The 14,586-nt window shown below is 35.6% G+C and overlaps 1 protein-coding gene across 6 annotated transcripts in view; it reads right to left on the bottom strand.

Moving 5' to 3' along the window:
• DMXL1 (Dmx like 1) overlaps nucleotides 1-14,586 on the bottom strand; it is a 79,494-nt gene that overhangs the window by 46,257 nt on the left and 18,651 nt on the right. For 3 of the 6 annotated variants that reach the window (XM_071802606.1, XM_071802603.1, XM_065860136.2), the window contains exons 6-15: nucleotides 13,366-13,432; nucleotides 10,475-10,647; nucleotides 8,849-9,038; nucleotides 7,301-7,469; nucleotides 4,684-4,896; nucleotides 3,742-3,995; nucleotides 2,954-3,638; nucleotides 2,125-2,246; nucleotides 1,447-1,536; nucleotides 1,037-1,139 (exon numbers count right to left, since the gene is read on the bottom strand). In XM_071802606.1, coding sequence (XP_071658707.1) covers nucleotides 1,037-1,139; nucleotides 1,447-1,536; nucleotides 2,125-2,246; nucleotides 2,954-3,638; nucleotides 3,742-3,995; nucleotides 4,684-4,896; nucleotides 7,301-7,469; nucleotides 8,849-9,038; nucleotides 10,475-10,647; nucleotides 13,366-13,432 — 2,066 coding nt within the window. Of the gene's footprint in view, nucleotides 1-1,036; nucleotides 1,140-1,446; nucleotides 1,537-2,124; nucleotides 2,247-2,953; nucleotides 3,639-3,741; nucleotides 4,017-4,683; nucleotides 4,897-7,300; nucleotides 7,470-8,848; nucleotides 9,039-10,474; nucleotides 10,648-13,365; nucleotides 13,433-14,586 lie in introns of all 6 variants that reach the window. The other 3 variants (XM_071802602.1, XM_071802605.1, XM_071802604.1) reach the window with 2 other exon arrangements.

Here is a 14,586-nt window from a genome sequence, read left to right as displayed (position 1 = left end):
GTTAAAAGTTAAAGCCCAGAATGTACCATCGGCACTACAAACCTGTCTTTCTATATATATCATACTCAAGATGCAATCATACAATTATTTTATCCTGTAGAGTAACACTTTTTTGTCCCGTTTTGTTCCTAATTTTGAACACCTCATTCGCATTTTTTTGAACTCTACTGAGAGCTGGGTTAGCATTTTCACATATTATCTCCATTACTCCAATCTCTTTCTCAATTAGAAATAGCTAATTCAGAACTGATCACTATGTTCAGGTACCTCCCTTTTCTTCTAACAACAATAAATTTTGTATACCAAGTTATTATGCAACATTTTGACACTGTTCCACAATTTTGCTTCCTTTTATTCAGCATTTCCTTTACTACTGTAGATGACTTGGTATCACAAACATCACTCTGACCCTTGTTTTCCACATAATTTCATTTGAACAGAACAAAAGAAAACTGAGATGCCTATGTAACACAACCACTGACTCAGTCCACCAAGAAAAGCTGATCACTTATTCCAGAGCAATTCAAATCTGCCCTAAAATGTACAAATCCACACACTAATCATAGTATTGTATTTTATAGTTGTGGTTTGGGGGATTTGTTTGGCCTGCCTTTTATTATGTAACTCAAGTCTTGAAGATTAGCGTTTAGCTGATACAAAGGATGAACATCCCTCATGAAAGGATGCAAGTAAGCTTCGTCTATGTCCTACTCTACAGATACAGGTTCTACACTTAAAACCCCTTCCTGCTCATGTAATAAAGGCATCAGCAATGGAATGTTTAATACAATACATGATGCGTATCTCATGACTTAAGCTACTTTATCTAAAATTTGGTTGTGTGCTACTCTTACGGGAAGTAAAACACCCACAAGTTTCATTAGACCAGACTTTCTTCTTTGTTATGTAGAGATCTGAAATAAAGTAAGTTATTTGACCTTAACATTGTAAAAGCTACATAAGAAGTTATTTTTCCTCTGTGGAATGAAAAATATAACATTCTGTCTTTGATGTTCTATCAAAAAGAATTCTTTACCGGAGTCTGATAAATTGTTCTTCTTTTCAGGTACTTCTTTCTCATGGTTACTTAAAATGAAGTCTTCTTGAAAAACATGGAATAACTGTGTTTTCCTTCCATGCTAAAAAAGTAAAATCACACAAAAGAAGTTAACATCATGGAGCGTACTGTTGAAGATTGCTCTCTAATACGGGGAACTTTTAACTTGATTGTTAAGTTAAACACATCAATGAAAGATTTCTCAAGAAAATGCAACTTCATTAGTCACATTCTTTTCATTTACAGGTACTATGAGACAAAAAGCAAGTATGTTAGAATTAATCTTAAATACCTCATCTTCACCTGATGGAGAGCTACAGGTAGAGGCTTTAATATTAACACTTTTTAAACAATTATGGTATAAAATGAATACAGAAAAAAGTTCTTACAAGCTCTGTGATAGCATCCAGTTCGATGATACATCCTGGGCGAGCTGTAGATTGCTGACTTATGATGTTAAAAACCTCACCAACATATTTCTGTTTAAAAAGAATCGGGGTGATGATCTTGTTAACCCAGTTTTGCGCATTTCTGTGGCACAGCTTGCTAGGTAAGTGCAATCACTAAGCAAATGTTAACTACATCATTAAATATACAGTGGTCACAATCTGCTTAGTACACAGGTAACACTCCCAGTTTTATCAAGAGCCCCATGGTTTTCAATGGCTGAAAGGTGATGAGAACATCTGCAAAGTCTCACATTCAGGAGTTTATTGTCCTTTCCCCAAGCCGCACTGTCATCTGAAATTTCCCTTAGGATGGACAATGCACACACACAGTTTATTATTATTCCTTGTAGTACAAGTGTTTCAGAGGTACTTCCCAACCAAACACTGACCTGCCTCAATAGGCACAGTTTGAGGTTAAATGGAATGCAGTGCTAATAATACAATGCTAATAATAAAATACAATGCTAAAAAGATTTACTATATCTGCTTTTATAAGTAGAGCTAAACTACCATAATCTATTAAATCCTCAGCAACAAACTTAGTTACAAATAAGTCTGAAACTAGTGCTACTGAATGAAGTTCGAAACTCCAAAAATGTGAGACAGCTTTTCACTTACAGAAATTTCTGGATTGGAGAGCTCACACAAAAGTTTCTTCGCATCTATTACAGCTTGATATAATCTCAAATGCTGTCCATCACTGGCCACAAAGCAGGCACTTGGAGAATTACAGTATGCACCTAAACAATATGAATGCAAAAATCAGTCAAATATTCAAACACCAAATTGCTCCCTTTTTTAGGCAAAGGACAATTTTAAAGTTATGAAAGAAAGCAATATAGCATAAGAAAAAGTCTCTCTTGTTAACTTCCGTTCACAAGCAAGAACTACAAAGCTTAATGCTGCTCTCAGCAATCAAATCTAAGTATAGGGTGTTTAAAAAAGATGGACCCAATTTGAAATCACTATAGCTCTGTAATCACAAATCTCTCATCAATGAAACTCGCCCAGTCTATACAGCAGGTAGAGGGAACACAGGGCATTTACAGAAGCTGGTAATTCACTAAACAGTTTAGAAATTTTTCTGTAATTGTAACATGTTGGGTCCATCTTTTTGAACACTCTGTATATGAAAATAAATGACAATCCCATTTGCAAATCAGAGCAAAATCTACCTCTTTTGAAGACTGCACTATCATCTAAGAACTTTACTGCATTAGCTCTTAAAATATTGAATACATAAATTAAGGCAGAAGAACACAGCAATTCTTCACAGAGAAATAACTGATTTCCAAGGATCAGCAGCTCAGAAACTTGCGAAATAAACGCCTCATGCTTAACACTTTTCCAATACATTCAAGTATATCTGCATTGTTTATTTAATAGCTTTATTAGGTTATATTACTTTTATTCTATAATACTTCAGAAATCAGGAAACCAAACTCACCAAGGCAGTAGCTGGGTATAAGTGTGGGTAGCCATGCCACATTAGAAAAAGCTGAAACATGGAGAGAATTGATTCGAGCAAGTTCAGAAACTCCACCAGAAAATGACAAAGGTCCAACAGGGTCAACTCTCCAAAGAATAAGTTCACTGTAAACTGCATTGGGATCCTGGGATGTCACATTTGCATTGCCTCTACTCTGAAGTCGTACTGGTGACTCCTGAGACTTGAAAGAACCATTCACCTGCTTTGCACTCTCAACATCTGGTGAAATTAGAGCATTGTGATGTGAGGTTGTAAGCAGCAGTGGTAATACTGAATGGCAAGCCAAGTCATTAAGATGAAAACGGTGACCACAATATCGGGATTTATGTGAAATACTGAGTACAGTCGAAAAAGCAGATTCCTCAGCAAAACTCACTAGCCACTGGTTCAATGACCCATCTGCATGTTTGGAAATCATCATAACATTGGGCGTGAAGATACTTAGTTTTAAACTGTTCATGGATTTACTGTGTCCAGAAGAGATAAGCATAGATGAAGAACATGTAAGGCCAGGAGGTTTTTGTTTGCCTTGTTGAATAGCTAAGTCAACATTTTTGGTACAAGCATACATCACTATACTTCTGCAAAGAGAGTTTGCATCACCCGTCGGAAATGCAACAGGAATTCTTGAGACAAATGACACCTGGAATTTTAAAGAAATGAAAGGAAAAAAAAAGTATTAAAGTTATTTTTCTCACCATACTTCTCATTGAATAACAATGCATAATCCAGAAAAACTAAAGTACCTGCACTTGGCGAAACATGCCAGGCTGGTATTCATCTATCCAGTCCACATGCCATACCAGCAGTGAACCATCCATAGGATGTATGCTGAATAGCATGTCAGCATTTTTACTCCATTCAGAAAGTAGTACTTCAATTTCATGATCAATAATAGCAGAAGATAAAGGAACAAGGCTTGAATTTGCAGTAGTTTTATCATCACCCAGCTCCTTCTTTTCTTGATTTCCCTTTTGTTCACCTCCATTTTCATCAGCTTCTAGAACACACACAGATATATCTGCATTGTATTCAAAAGGAGAAGTACAGCAAGCAGTGATATTCAGGCACTGGAGCACCCTTCAGGTGTTTCATAAGCCACCCATATAACCAAAAATTAAAAATAATGAACATTTTAACGAGAAATTCTCTAGTGGACCTCGGTCAATGACTAACAAAGCAAAATAGCTTGTATCGCACCTTAATTTGAAATACTTTTATTTTCCCAATTTGAAAAAATTTTTGTATGCACAGGCAGAACAAATACAGTGGTATCCAAACTGTATATGTTTAAATTAACTATGTTATAGAACAAAGCTATTTAAATTAGGTGTACATTAATATATATTAAAAAACGTGAATTCTAAGGTTGCATCTGCTTCCTTAAAAAATGGTAAAATAACACACTTTCATATAAAAGCGTCCAGGTCAGCCTAAGTAAATACTACAATTTTCCGCATAAATAACTCGAAACTTCTGGAATAATCATAAGCAAATTCAGAATTTCTAGATACAGATTTTTAAGAGTCACTTAGGTACTGTCAGCATAACGTAGGGGAAAAACGCACAGAAATACTACTGTAATCTCTCTGTATCCTTACAAGTTCCCCACCTCTTTACTTCACATGAAAGAACATTACAAATTACTTCATAAAATGAAAGCCATTTGTCTACGATAAGTCTTTTACCTTCTTCTAATCTGCCATCCATTTGATTAGATTCCTCAGTGTTAGTCTCAGGAGAATGATGTTCAAAACTCTTTTTAAGTTGTTGCAAAAATACTTCCATGGATAAGGTAAAATGAAGTTCTTTATTGTTTAGCCAGTGCACAACAAAAGGTCCACTTTTTTCTTCATTTTCACCAAGACTCAGCGATGTGATAGAAGGGAGCAGAGGAATATCTATCAGAAAAACTTGTTAACATTTTTGAAAATGAAGTAGTTTGGTCAAAAAATAATTTTAGATAAATTGTTTTCACGCAGAAACCCTACCATGAAAAAAAATACACTAAGTGCATTGCCACTTCCTTTTCCTTTCAACATCACCTACTTTCAGTACGAAATCACTTGACTGCTACCACAAGACACTGCACAGGGAAGCTCTTTGGTAAGGTGACATTAGGATTATAGTACGGCCCTGCACTGTTACATCTTCATGTAACACTGTTCAAACAGGCTCATTTACCTTGTCTTGTACTACTTCAGTGCAGTATGAACCAAATGATTTAAGCATAGTTTCCCAACATTCAGTCCACAATGGAGGCTGCAGGAGGCATACACTGCAATCAAGGGCCACATATGACAGGGCTTACAACAGCAAAAACTAGGGCAGCAACCAGATGATGTCCTGTGTAATGCCATCACACAAATCCAGAATTTCTGACTCCTATAGATTCTATTGCCCTCCTATGTTACCTTGTGTCCCAGGTGGCTGTGAAAAACAAAGCAGTAATCACAATGCAAGTGACAGAAGCAAATATCAGACTGCTGCAGAGTAACATCTAAATTAAGTGTGGCTAAAAAGCACCTAGGTGATTTACTGCAATTTCTTCAAATGGGCCATACAGCCAACACACTAAAAGCTCAACCTGCATTTAATTCCCACCTAGAAGTCTCCATATATGTCTCCATCTCTCTCCTTCTGCTCCCTACTTGACCAGTCTTATTTAAATTCCATGCCCTGGGAGAGAAAATACTTTTAACTCCTATTCTTGTTTTGTCTGTTTTTCCAAAGCCAGTTAACTACTTACCCTGCAGTCTAGGCCAAGCAAATGATAACTGAGACCACACAGATAGAAGAAAGGACCACCATGACTACCAGAAATTTTTTCAGGGCGGGGGGAGAGGAGACGCAGCAGGGGAGAGGGACAAGAGGAACACAGAGCACTTAAGAAATATAGTCTGTCTTCCTAGAAAGCCAAATAAATGCCAGTCTCAAAAATATATTATATGTGGCAAAAACAGAACCTGGAAGGAAGAATTCTGTTGACCTCTCCTCAGAAGATGAAGCTACAGTAAATATGAATAAGACGAACCCAGAAGATAACATAGAATACACAACTAAAAAGGCCAAAGATAAACGTTAAGACACCTAGGAAAATCTACTACCATTTTCCAAAACTATTTTTATACCCATTCTGTGAATTTGTTGTTGGGTACATTTATATTGCAAAGACTATTAAAAGCAAAATTAAAGTTTACTTAGTTATTATATATAAACAAACAAGGAAAGAAGTGCATTCTGAGTAGATATAAAAAAAGATTAAAGATTATGTGCTAACCACATGAAAAGGATACCTATCTCCTTGTGCAATTTGAAGATGCAGCAGTGCAGAGAGAAGAACTATGATACAAGTCTCCAAAAAGCTTTGGAAAAATTTTCCTTTATAACACTGAGCAGTAACAAATGTAATGACTGGAGACATTTCTTGTAGAATACAGTATTGATGTTATAGCACCAATAGTTCTTTACAATCATACCAAACGACTGTACAGCTACAAATAGGAACTAATCATAAATGCCTTTAGGACAAAATTGGTCTTTCAAACAAGGGCTGGTAGGAACAAAAAAGCAATTAAAAATAATATTTAGAGGACAAATCTTAACTAGCTTAAGAAAAGGAATACATGTTTGCTCATTAACTCTAGACACAGGAAAATCACATCACAGCAATAAAACCTTAATGAAAGGCCACTCAACATTGCATTTCTATACAGTTTTCCAATGAGCAGACATTCACTTCATTTTCAGTATACACAAATGATTATGAAGATGGAAATATTAGTGACTACAGGGGATTTTCCTTAATGTCTATCAACACATTGCTTGAGTGCAAGAGAAATTTAAAGTCCACAGAACTCAGAATGAGGGTGTGTTTCGCTTGGTTCACAGACAGACCAGAAGTGCAGGAATCTGTGGTTACTTCACACACTTAGTGTCAGGTGCTCACTTTAAGAAGCTTAGAAATCTCACATTTTTCAGTATGCTCCCAATATCATCCATAATTCCCAGTAAATTTGTAACTCCAGTTACAAATATTTAGCCTTCTGCATCTCAGACCACTTTGAATCTCAGTTAAAAGATGACTAAAAAGGAAAGATGGGACTACAGTAAAGGAAATTTATTCAAATAATTTCATTACAGTAGAAGGTTCTTCCATGCATTGAATGAAACCAACATACTACCAATTTTGCATGGTCATGTAAATACTGTATGAATACACTCGAGCCAGTTAAAGTTAAAGATAACATAGACATACCAGAAATTATAGCTCACCCTGTAGCAAGGATTTGCCACCTTTCTTACCTGTGGCTGGATTGATACTGGCAGCAATATGGAAGTGACAAAGTGCATTTGCATGAGGAGGGACGTTCCTGTGAACTTCGTGGGGATCTTGCTGATGTGGAGCATATCCAGTATGAGCTACAACAGCACTCGACCTCCTCCGTCCTCGTCGAAAGTGCCTCAGGTTTAGCTGCGTGAAGAATAAGGTGTCATTTTAAATTCCTTTCAAAACAAGGAAGCAGATTTCATCTGTGTTTATTTAGATACTCATGAAATATTTATTCTGTTTAAAACCTACTTTGAATCATCAGAATAGTTTCTCACAAAAATCACAGTGTTCACATTGTGTCTGCAGTAGAGCGATACCAGTGTGTTCAGATTAATTCGTGAAGGCCCATACAGTACCTTGACATAGTAAGTGCTTCACATTTCAGCAGGCAAACAACGTTCATACAGTTTTTATACTTAAGCAGAAAATACTATTGTGTTTCATAAATGTATACCATGCTTATTCAAGACTCAGAACAAAAAAAAAAAGCAGCAAATCTGAATAATCTCATTTCAGAGACTGAAAAACTGGATCAGTGCTTCCACTCCCATGGTAACAGTCCAATGAGTATTAAGGTCTTAACTCTTTATGCAAATTGACTATTTTTCCCTTGGAAACATCTATTTTTAAGACTGACTACATCAGTATTAAAAAGTCTCACTCCACATACTGCACAGTTTAAAGCCATTGTGCTGTAGATACCTGTATAGGCACCAAATGGTACACTATTTTTATTAAGGATGGTATTACACTCTTGGCACTCCTCCTGATTTGCTATCCTTTGCATCTTACCACAGCATGCTCATGTAAAATAGTTTTCTCCCAATTTTTACATAACTACTATTTCTGATCTATAATGCTGCTTCTTTTTTTCAAGAAGAACCCAGAACTGCCTCCAACTTCCCTTCCCATCAACATCAGAGCACAATGTTTACGTACTCTCCACATAACTTTGCAGGAGAGCACTAATGCTTCAGTTTCCCTCTGCTTCTCATTGGTTAGAAAACACTATCCATAAAAATCCTTTGCCTTAGAGACACAGCTCACTAGCAGTCTGCTCTACTTGAGGATTACAGCAGAAAGGCAACAAAGGTTATATTTCTTCCCTCCATACTACTACGTTTTTTCCAGTTGCAGAAGCCAGAGAACATCCCACAACTTCAGAGATAACTAACAAATGAGCCCCTACTATACATTTTAAGGCAGCATCATTAGTGGGTTTCACATAACCCATATACAATATGTGCTTAATACACTGCTCCAGGCCCTTTGAACTACATGCTGCAAAGCACTTTGCTTCAGTCACCAAAGCAAAATACGCAGAAGTGACAGTGACATAAGGACTGTGTGTCTTCTAAAGGAAGATCTAAAGTAAATTGACTCTTTCATAACATTTTACACATATCTATGGCATAAAGGACTTCAGTTTATGATACGTGTTTAAGTTACTAATCACAATCCCATCTAAAATTACACATGCATATATGTGTTTATTCTCACTGTTCAATTTCATTTCTTACCTCTAACGCATTTTGCACTTTTTCCTTACTTGAAGTATTTCTCTTAAAGTTGTTTGTGGAGTTCACTGCTTCACTCCAATTGTTGTATCCTCCACCATACAACAGACTGTCACTGGGTAATAAAGTCTCTGCCCAGAGACGACAAACGTTATCCTTACAGCAAGTCAGGAGTACATTGCAGACAGCACCGCTAAAGAAAGAAAATTTATGGTGTGAAAAAGATGCTTACTATCACATAGCACCAAAATAAGCCAACAGTACCAAAGAGTTTTCCAATATAAGTTTTCAAAATTGCACCAAGTAACTTCAACATACCAAAAAAAAATTCAACAATACATTCTTAGGAAAACAAATGATGTATGAAAGGCTTTAATATCAATTAAAATATCTGAATATAAATTACCTCAAAGTTCATTACAGAACTATGCAACACCAAATCATGGATTTCAATTTACAGAATGCCATAGCTGGAACAGCAAAATTTAGGTTTTTCTTTTCAAAGTCCTTCATATAAAAAGCTAATCATATTCCAGATACCTGTTCTCAGTTCTCCTGATCTTACTGTTATATAGCACTTAATCATATGTTCAAAACCAAGTAATTAAGAAAAACTTGCTTGGTTTCTAAGTAATACAAACTGCATTTGGAAAAATATATATCAAAAAATCCAATTAACCTAAACTAGGCACTGAAAAAAACTATGCAGATCCTCAGGTGTCCAGTTCATGTAAGTGCGCTATTTAGTGTTAGCTGGGACTTGAAAACTATATGGATCATCTAACTCAAATGTCAAGCAGCAAACTCCTTTTGGCATCAAGGAGTAGACGGACTTTCAAAACTGAACTAAGGACTACAGTAATGGTCTTAGGAAGAGTGTTCTACTTAAAAGCTGGTATAAAAGACAGCATAAACTTGTTTGTCATGCATATAAAAGGTATGCTAATTCAAATGTCCGCTGTTTTGAAAAACGTGGCAAAAAATTGTTGCAGGGCACAAAATTGCTAATGCTACTTCAGTTTGAGACTGCAATTACTTGTGTAAACTAGGAACAGGCCACTTAGGAATAGTCAGAACACTAAAAAAAATATCAAACCCAAAATATCAATTCCAAATGATCATTTTAATTCAATTTCCATACAGAGGTCTTGTTTTGTACTAGTTAAATAAATAAACGAAAAGACATAGAATTATTCAAATGTTTGAGAAGATGCCGAACTGAAAGGACTTTTGAATTGCTCTGATCCATTAGAGCAGAAAGAGAGAAACAAGCTATTACCAAGTGCATGAATGGTCATTCAAGACAGTGCAATGAAAAGGATTGCAGGAGACGTAATTTTGCAAGAGCTGGTTTCATATTTAGTCCAATCTCTAATCCAGTCTGTGGGACTCCCTTTCTATCTTGGCAGTTCCTTCCCAGTTAAAAGGATTCTTCCCATCCTCTCAAGAACTTCAGTGTGAAGGCATTATAGGAACACACACAAGCAATAAACAAGGTGTGCAAATTCAAATATTAACTGAAGTCAACTGTACAACTTGGGTAACCGTTGACTGTACAGCTGGGAAGACTGCACAGTTTGAGGGTTTTTTTGGGTAATTTACAGAACTCAGGTTATTAGGACTACTGACCGTGGCATGAATTTGCTGGTCTTCCTCCATGAAAATGCATTTACTGATCGAGGATGAGCCAAATAAACAAATGAAAAGTCAACTTTTCCTTGTTTTTCTGGACTTGGGCCAGGTGGTGTTATTGTTGACCGCCAGCTGTCTGTGTTGTACCATACTTTCACAAGACAATCATCCTGGAGAAAGAAAAAAGACAGTAAATAAAACTACCTTGCATAAGAATATAATGCACTTGTAGTACTTCTGATATGTCTCCTGGGTTTTCGTTTTTCTTTAAAGTAAAATACTTCTCCAACGACACGAAGTCAGTTCAGTCAATAGAACTTCAAAACCCAATCATAAAGAAAACACGGTAGCAGGGTTTCCTTTTAAACTCTCCTGCCATTATTAACTTGGATGTAATTTCACTCCTCCTAATTAGCTGCCAGTTTCTAACCACAAAGGCACAAGCAGTACCAGCTTGAGTGTTACTACAACTTGTTGTACTTACTGTACTTATTGTACTGCAACTTCAAGTGTTAATACAACTTATTGTACTTTGACAGAAATCCCCCAAAACCTACACACAGAGATTTAAATGCTAGGAATACAAACAAAGGTCAAAGATGATACCTCAAAAAATGAAGCTCAGTACTGCACATTCTGCTTTCTTTAGATACACACATACAAATTGAAAAACACATGTTCCTAGTGTCCTCGTCCTTATGACAGATAAATTAATGTGGATCTAGATTCACAAGTTGTTGATCAATTCTTAAATATGAATGGTACCAAAATATTGTATTAACCTGAGTATGCTTAACTTGACCCTAATGGGGAGACGTTGTTTTGCTGACCAGCATCTTCCCTCATAAAAAATAAACAAAGAAAGAAGACACAGAAACAAAGATGCATTTTAAAAATTCTAAAGCCAAGTAATTAACTTAGTAATTTATGGTAAAAAATACATTATTAATTTTCCTACTTAGTAATTCTTCCTACTTATTTAGTAATTGTGCTTTGCATGAGTTTATAATGTAAGTTAATGCAACAGGACAAAAGACATTCCAGTGAAAAACTCTGCAAGCATACTACCTCACAGGGGGTATTTGGAGATTAATCTATTTTTTTCAAAATTCAGTCACACTATAACACTAGAATCCACTAAAACGTGACTTTTAAAATAAATATTAACTCCTACCCATCAAAAAACAGCAAAATACATTTATAGTTCATGTTGACAACAATGACAAAACACTTTTAATATGAAACCTGTACAACTCAACCAATTTGGTAAGTAATCGTTATCTTAAGTATCACTGAAATAACTTCTTTCAGACCGTAAATGGGCTAAAGACATCACAGGACATACAGCAAGCAATATGACATCTCACATAAGCAAAACAGGAGTGGACCACGAAAACTTTGGTATTATAAGGAGTATTTTTTTTTTTTTTTTAATCAAGAAAGGCTAGTATTTTGCTTCATGTGTTGGAAGTGATAGCCAACTAGAATAAAGTTTAACTAGAAATTCAGATTATTTTACAGATTGGTTACATGTTTTTCTCTTCCTTAAAGATAGCAAATGCCTAACTTAATCTTCTAAGCAAGCATAATGATCTGAAATTGCATGCTTCAGAGGAAAACCAAAACAACTACACAAAATGTTTGTTACTCATCTGTTCTTGATGTATATAACTGAATTGCAAAAATATGCATAACATCTACCTTTTAAAAGCAAGACTTATTTGCAGACTGAACAATTTTCAAATCTTTGTGCTTTAAGCATGTATTAAGGGACATTATGATCCAAACAGCAACAGCAAAGTTCCCTATACTACTAATACATCAAACACTGTTCTAAGTAATCTTTATAATGTACATACTAATTTTTCATTCACACTCATGAGATGGACTAGACCAAACTGCAGAACCAACTTTCATTCTTAAGTCTGAAACTCATTCTGTCAGGTTAATACTGTTCTGGATTCTGTGACATTTAAACCAGGTTTTCAATAATCTCAGTAACCATCCCAATTAACCTTACATACTAGCATGTTTTAATAATTCTGCAGTGTCTGCTAGTTTCTTTAGTCAGTAGCACAGACTTGAAGCCTACATGCATCTGTTTTCTGTTTCTTTTTTAAAAACAGTAACCTGAAAAAATTTTTTTCCCCCCACAACCCATAAATTCTCACAAGATTGGTCCAAAAGTTCTGGTAAGAATGTACAGACCCATGTCAATGTGACTCTACTCTCTAATAAATACAACAGTATTATTTACAGAAAACAACTACTTGTTTCGTATCTCTGAACAAGTAATATACATTCTTATATGGGCTTGTCACGTTTTTTCATTTTCTTCTCCTTTGACTTGTTAGGATACTATTCTCTTAAAAAAAAAACCCTTAAAAACAAGTTTTGTAGTACAAACAAGAGATAAGCCTTATTATTTTGGGAAGTGCAAAGATATGACAGTGACATTTTGCTTTAACTTTTTTACTTATTTTGCTAACGGGTTTTATTGCTTTTGCTGACAAACCACTAAATGCTGAGCATACAGAAATAATCTGTAAGATTAGCCACAAACACTGACATGAACTACGTGAGAATATACCTATGGAATGTGAATTCTCTTCTATGTTCATAAATGGGTATACAGATATGTTTACCGAATAGAATAGAGAATATTCATTGGGCTCCCCCCAAACCACCTTTCTCGCAAATTCTTACTTACCAAAATGTAAAGATGCATAGGAGATAACTATTTTTTGCATAATATTTCTAGTAATCTTTTAAAAATCCATTATAAAGCCTTAAAAACAAACAAACAAAACAAACAACTGGTTTTGTTTCATTTGTTTGCTTTAATAGCCTATCTGAATTAGTAAAAAGCAATTAGAAAAAATACTTGCCTTTCCAGCAGTAGCAAAAAACTCCCCATCTGGCGAGAATTTCATTAAACAAACTTGAGAAGCAGTTCTACGAAATAAAGACAAAACCAGGAAACAAGTTTTTAAGAACTTTTTAAGAACAGTTTCTTCCCCTTGTACTCATGAAAGTGATTTAACTCCTCCATGCAAGTGCTCATTGTATGGTGTGAAACAATTCAGGCTTTAGCAAAGTCCGGAAGGGCTAGGAGTGTGTGTAACACATACTTGTGTTCACATAGAAAAAACACAAAACTAAAAAGCTGCAGCTGAGGATGCTACAATATCCAGTATTCCAAAATGTAAGAGGAGAGCGGCTGCTAACAGATTAAACTCTGCAGATATGCTCTACTTCCACCTCACAGTCATTTGTATTTCAGATTGAATTCTGCTGTCTTTCAACTTACCCCAGTAACATCTCAATTTCTCATACTTCTTACAGCTCTAACTCAGTAAAACAAAAGGAAAAATGGAGTTATGAGGTAGGTTAAAGTAGTTTCTACATTAACAGTCACATCGGTAAAAGATGCTGCAGCAAAACAATCTAAACCTAAGTACGTGGTTAATTTCTGCTGTGCTTTACTTTCATGGGAAGTACTAATAAATGAGCTTCTTCTACAGGTTTTGAAGCACTAAGCTATTGCCTAAGCAACAGCCCTATTAACAGCAACAAGAACACAGAAGAATTTTGCAGCACAAATACAGTGTACATTTCCATCCTGAATTTATTAGACACATATAACAAGTTGCAACACCTCACTTTCAAGAACTATTAAGTTAGCCATGAGGCAAACAAAAGCATGATGTATTTAGTGTATGCAGTAACAGTAGTAAGAAAATTACAAAAGCCATGCATCAAAGGAAGTCAATTTCCACTGAAGTTTCAGCAACATTCTCTTAGCAGTGCCAACATAAAAACATTTGGGAATGCTTTGTTTGGACATTAACAATTATTCTGGCAAAGGACAGTACCGCAAAATCCATATCTTTCAAACTTCTCCTTAAGGAAAGCCTATTCTAAATCTAACTGAAGTACAAATGCCAGAAGACATACATGGTGAACTGACACAGGAAGCTCTGTGGACCCTTTTTAGGGCATACTAGTTCAAAACATGTAACAATCAGCTCTCCTCCATGAAAGAGTTTAAAAGAGGGAAACAGCTGGAGGGCTATGAAGCCTTCTTTAAGGTTTAGAATACAAGTGTA

Source organism: Patagioenas fasciata, chromosome Z, assembly GCF_037038585.1.
Source record: "Patagioenas fasciata isolate bPatFas1 chromosome Z, bPatFas1.hap1, whole genome shotgun sequence".
In the NCBI taxonomy this organism is placed as follows: Eukaryota; Metazoa; Chordata; class Aves; order Columbiformes; family Columbidae; genus Patagioenas; species Patagioenas fasciata.
The sequence above is the reverse complement of the archived record's forward strand: the minus strand, read 5'-3'. Positions and strand labels throughout refer to the sequence as shown.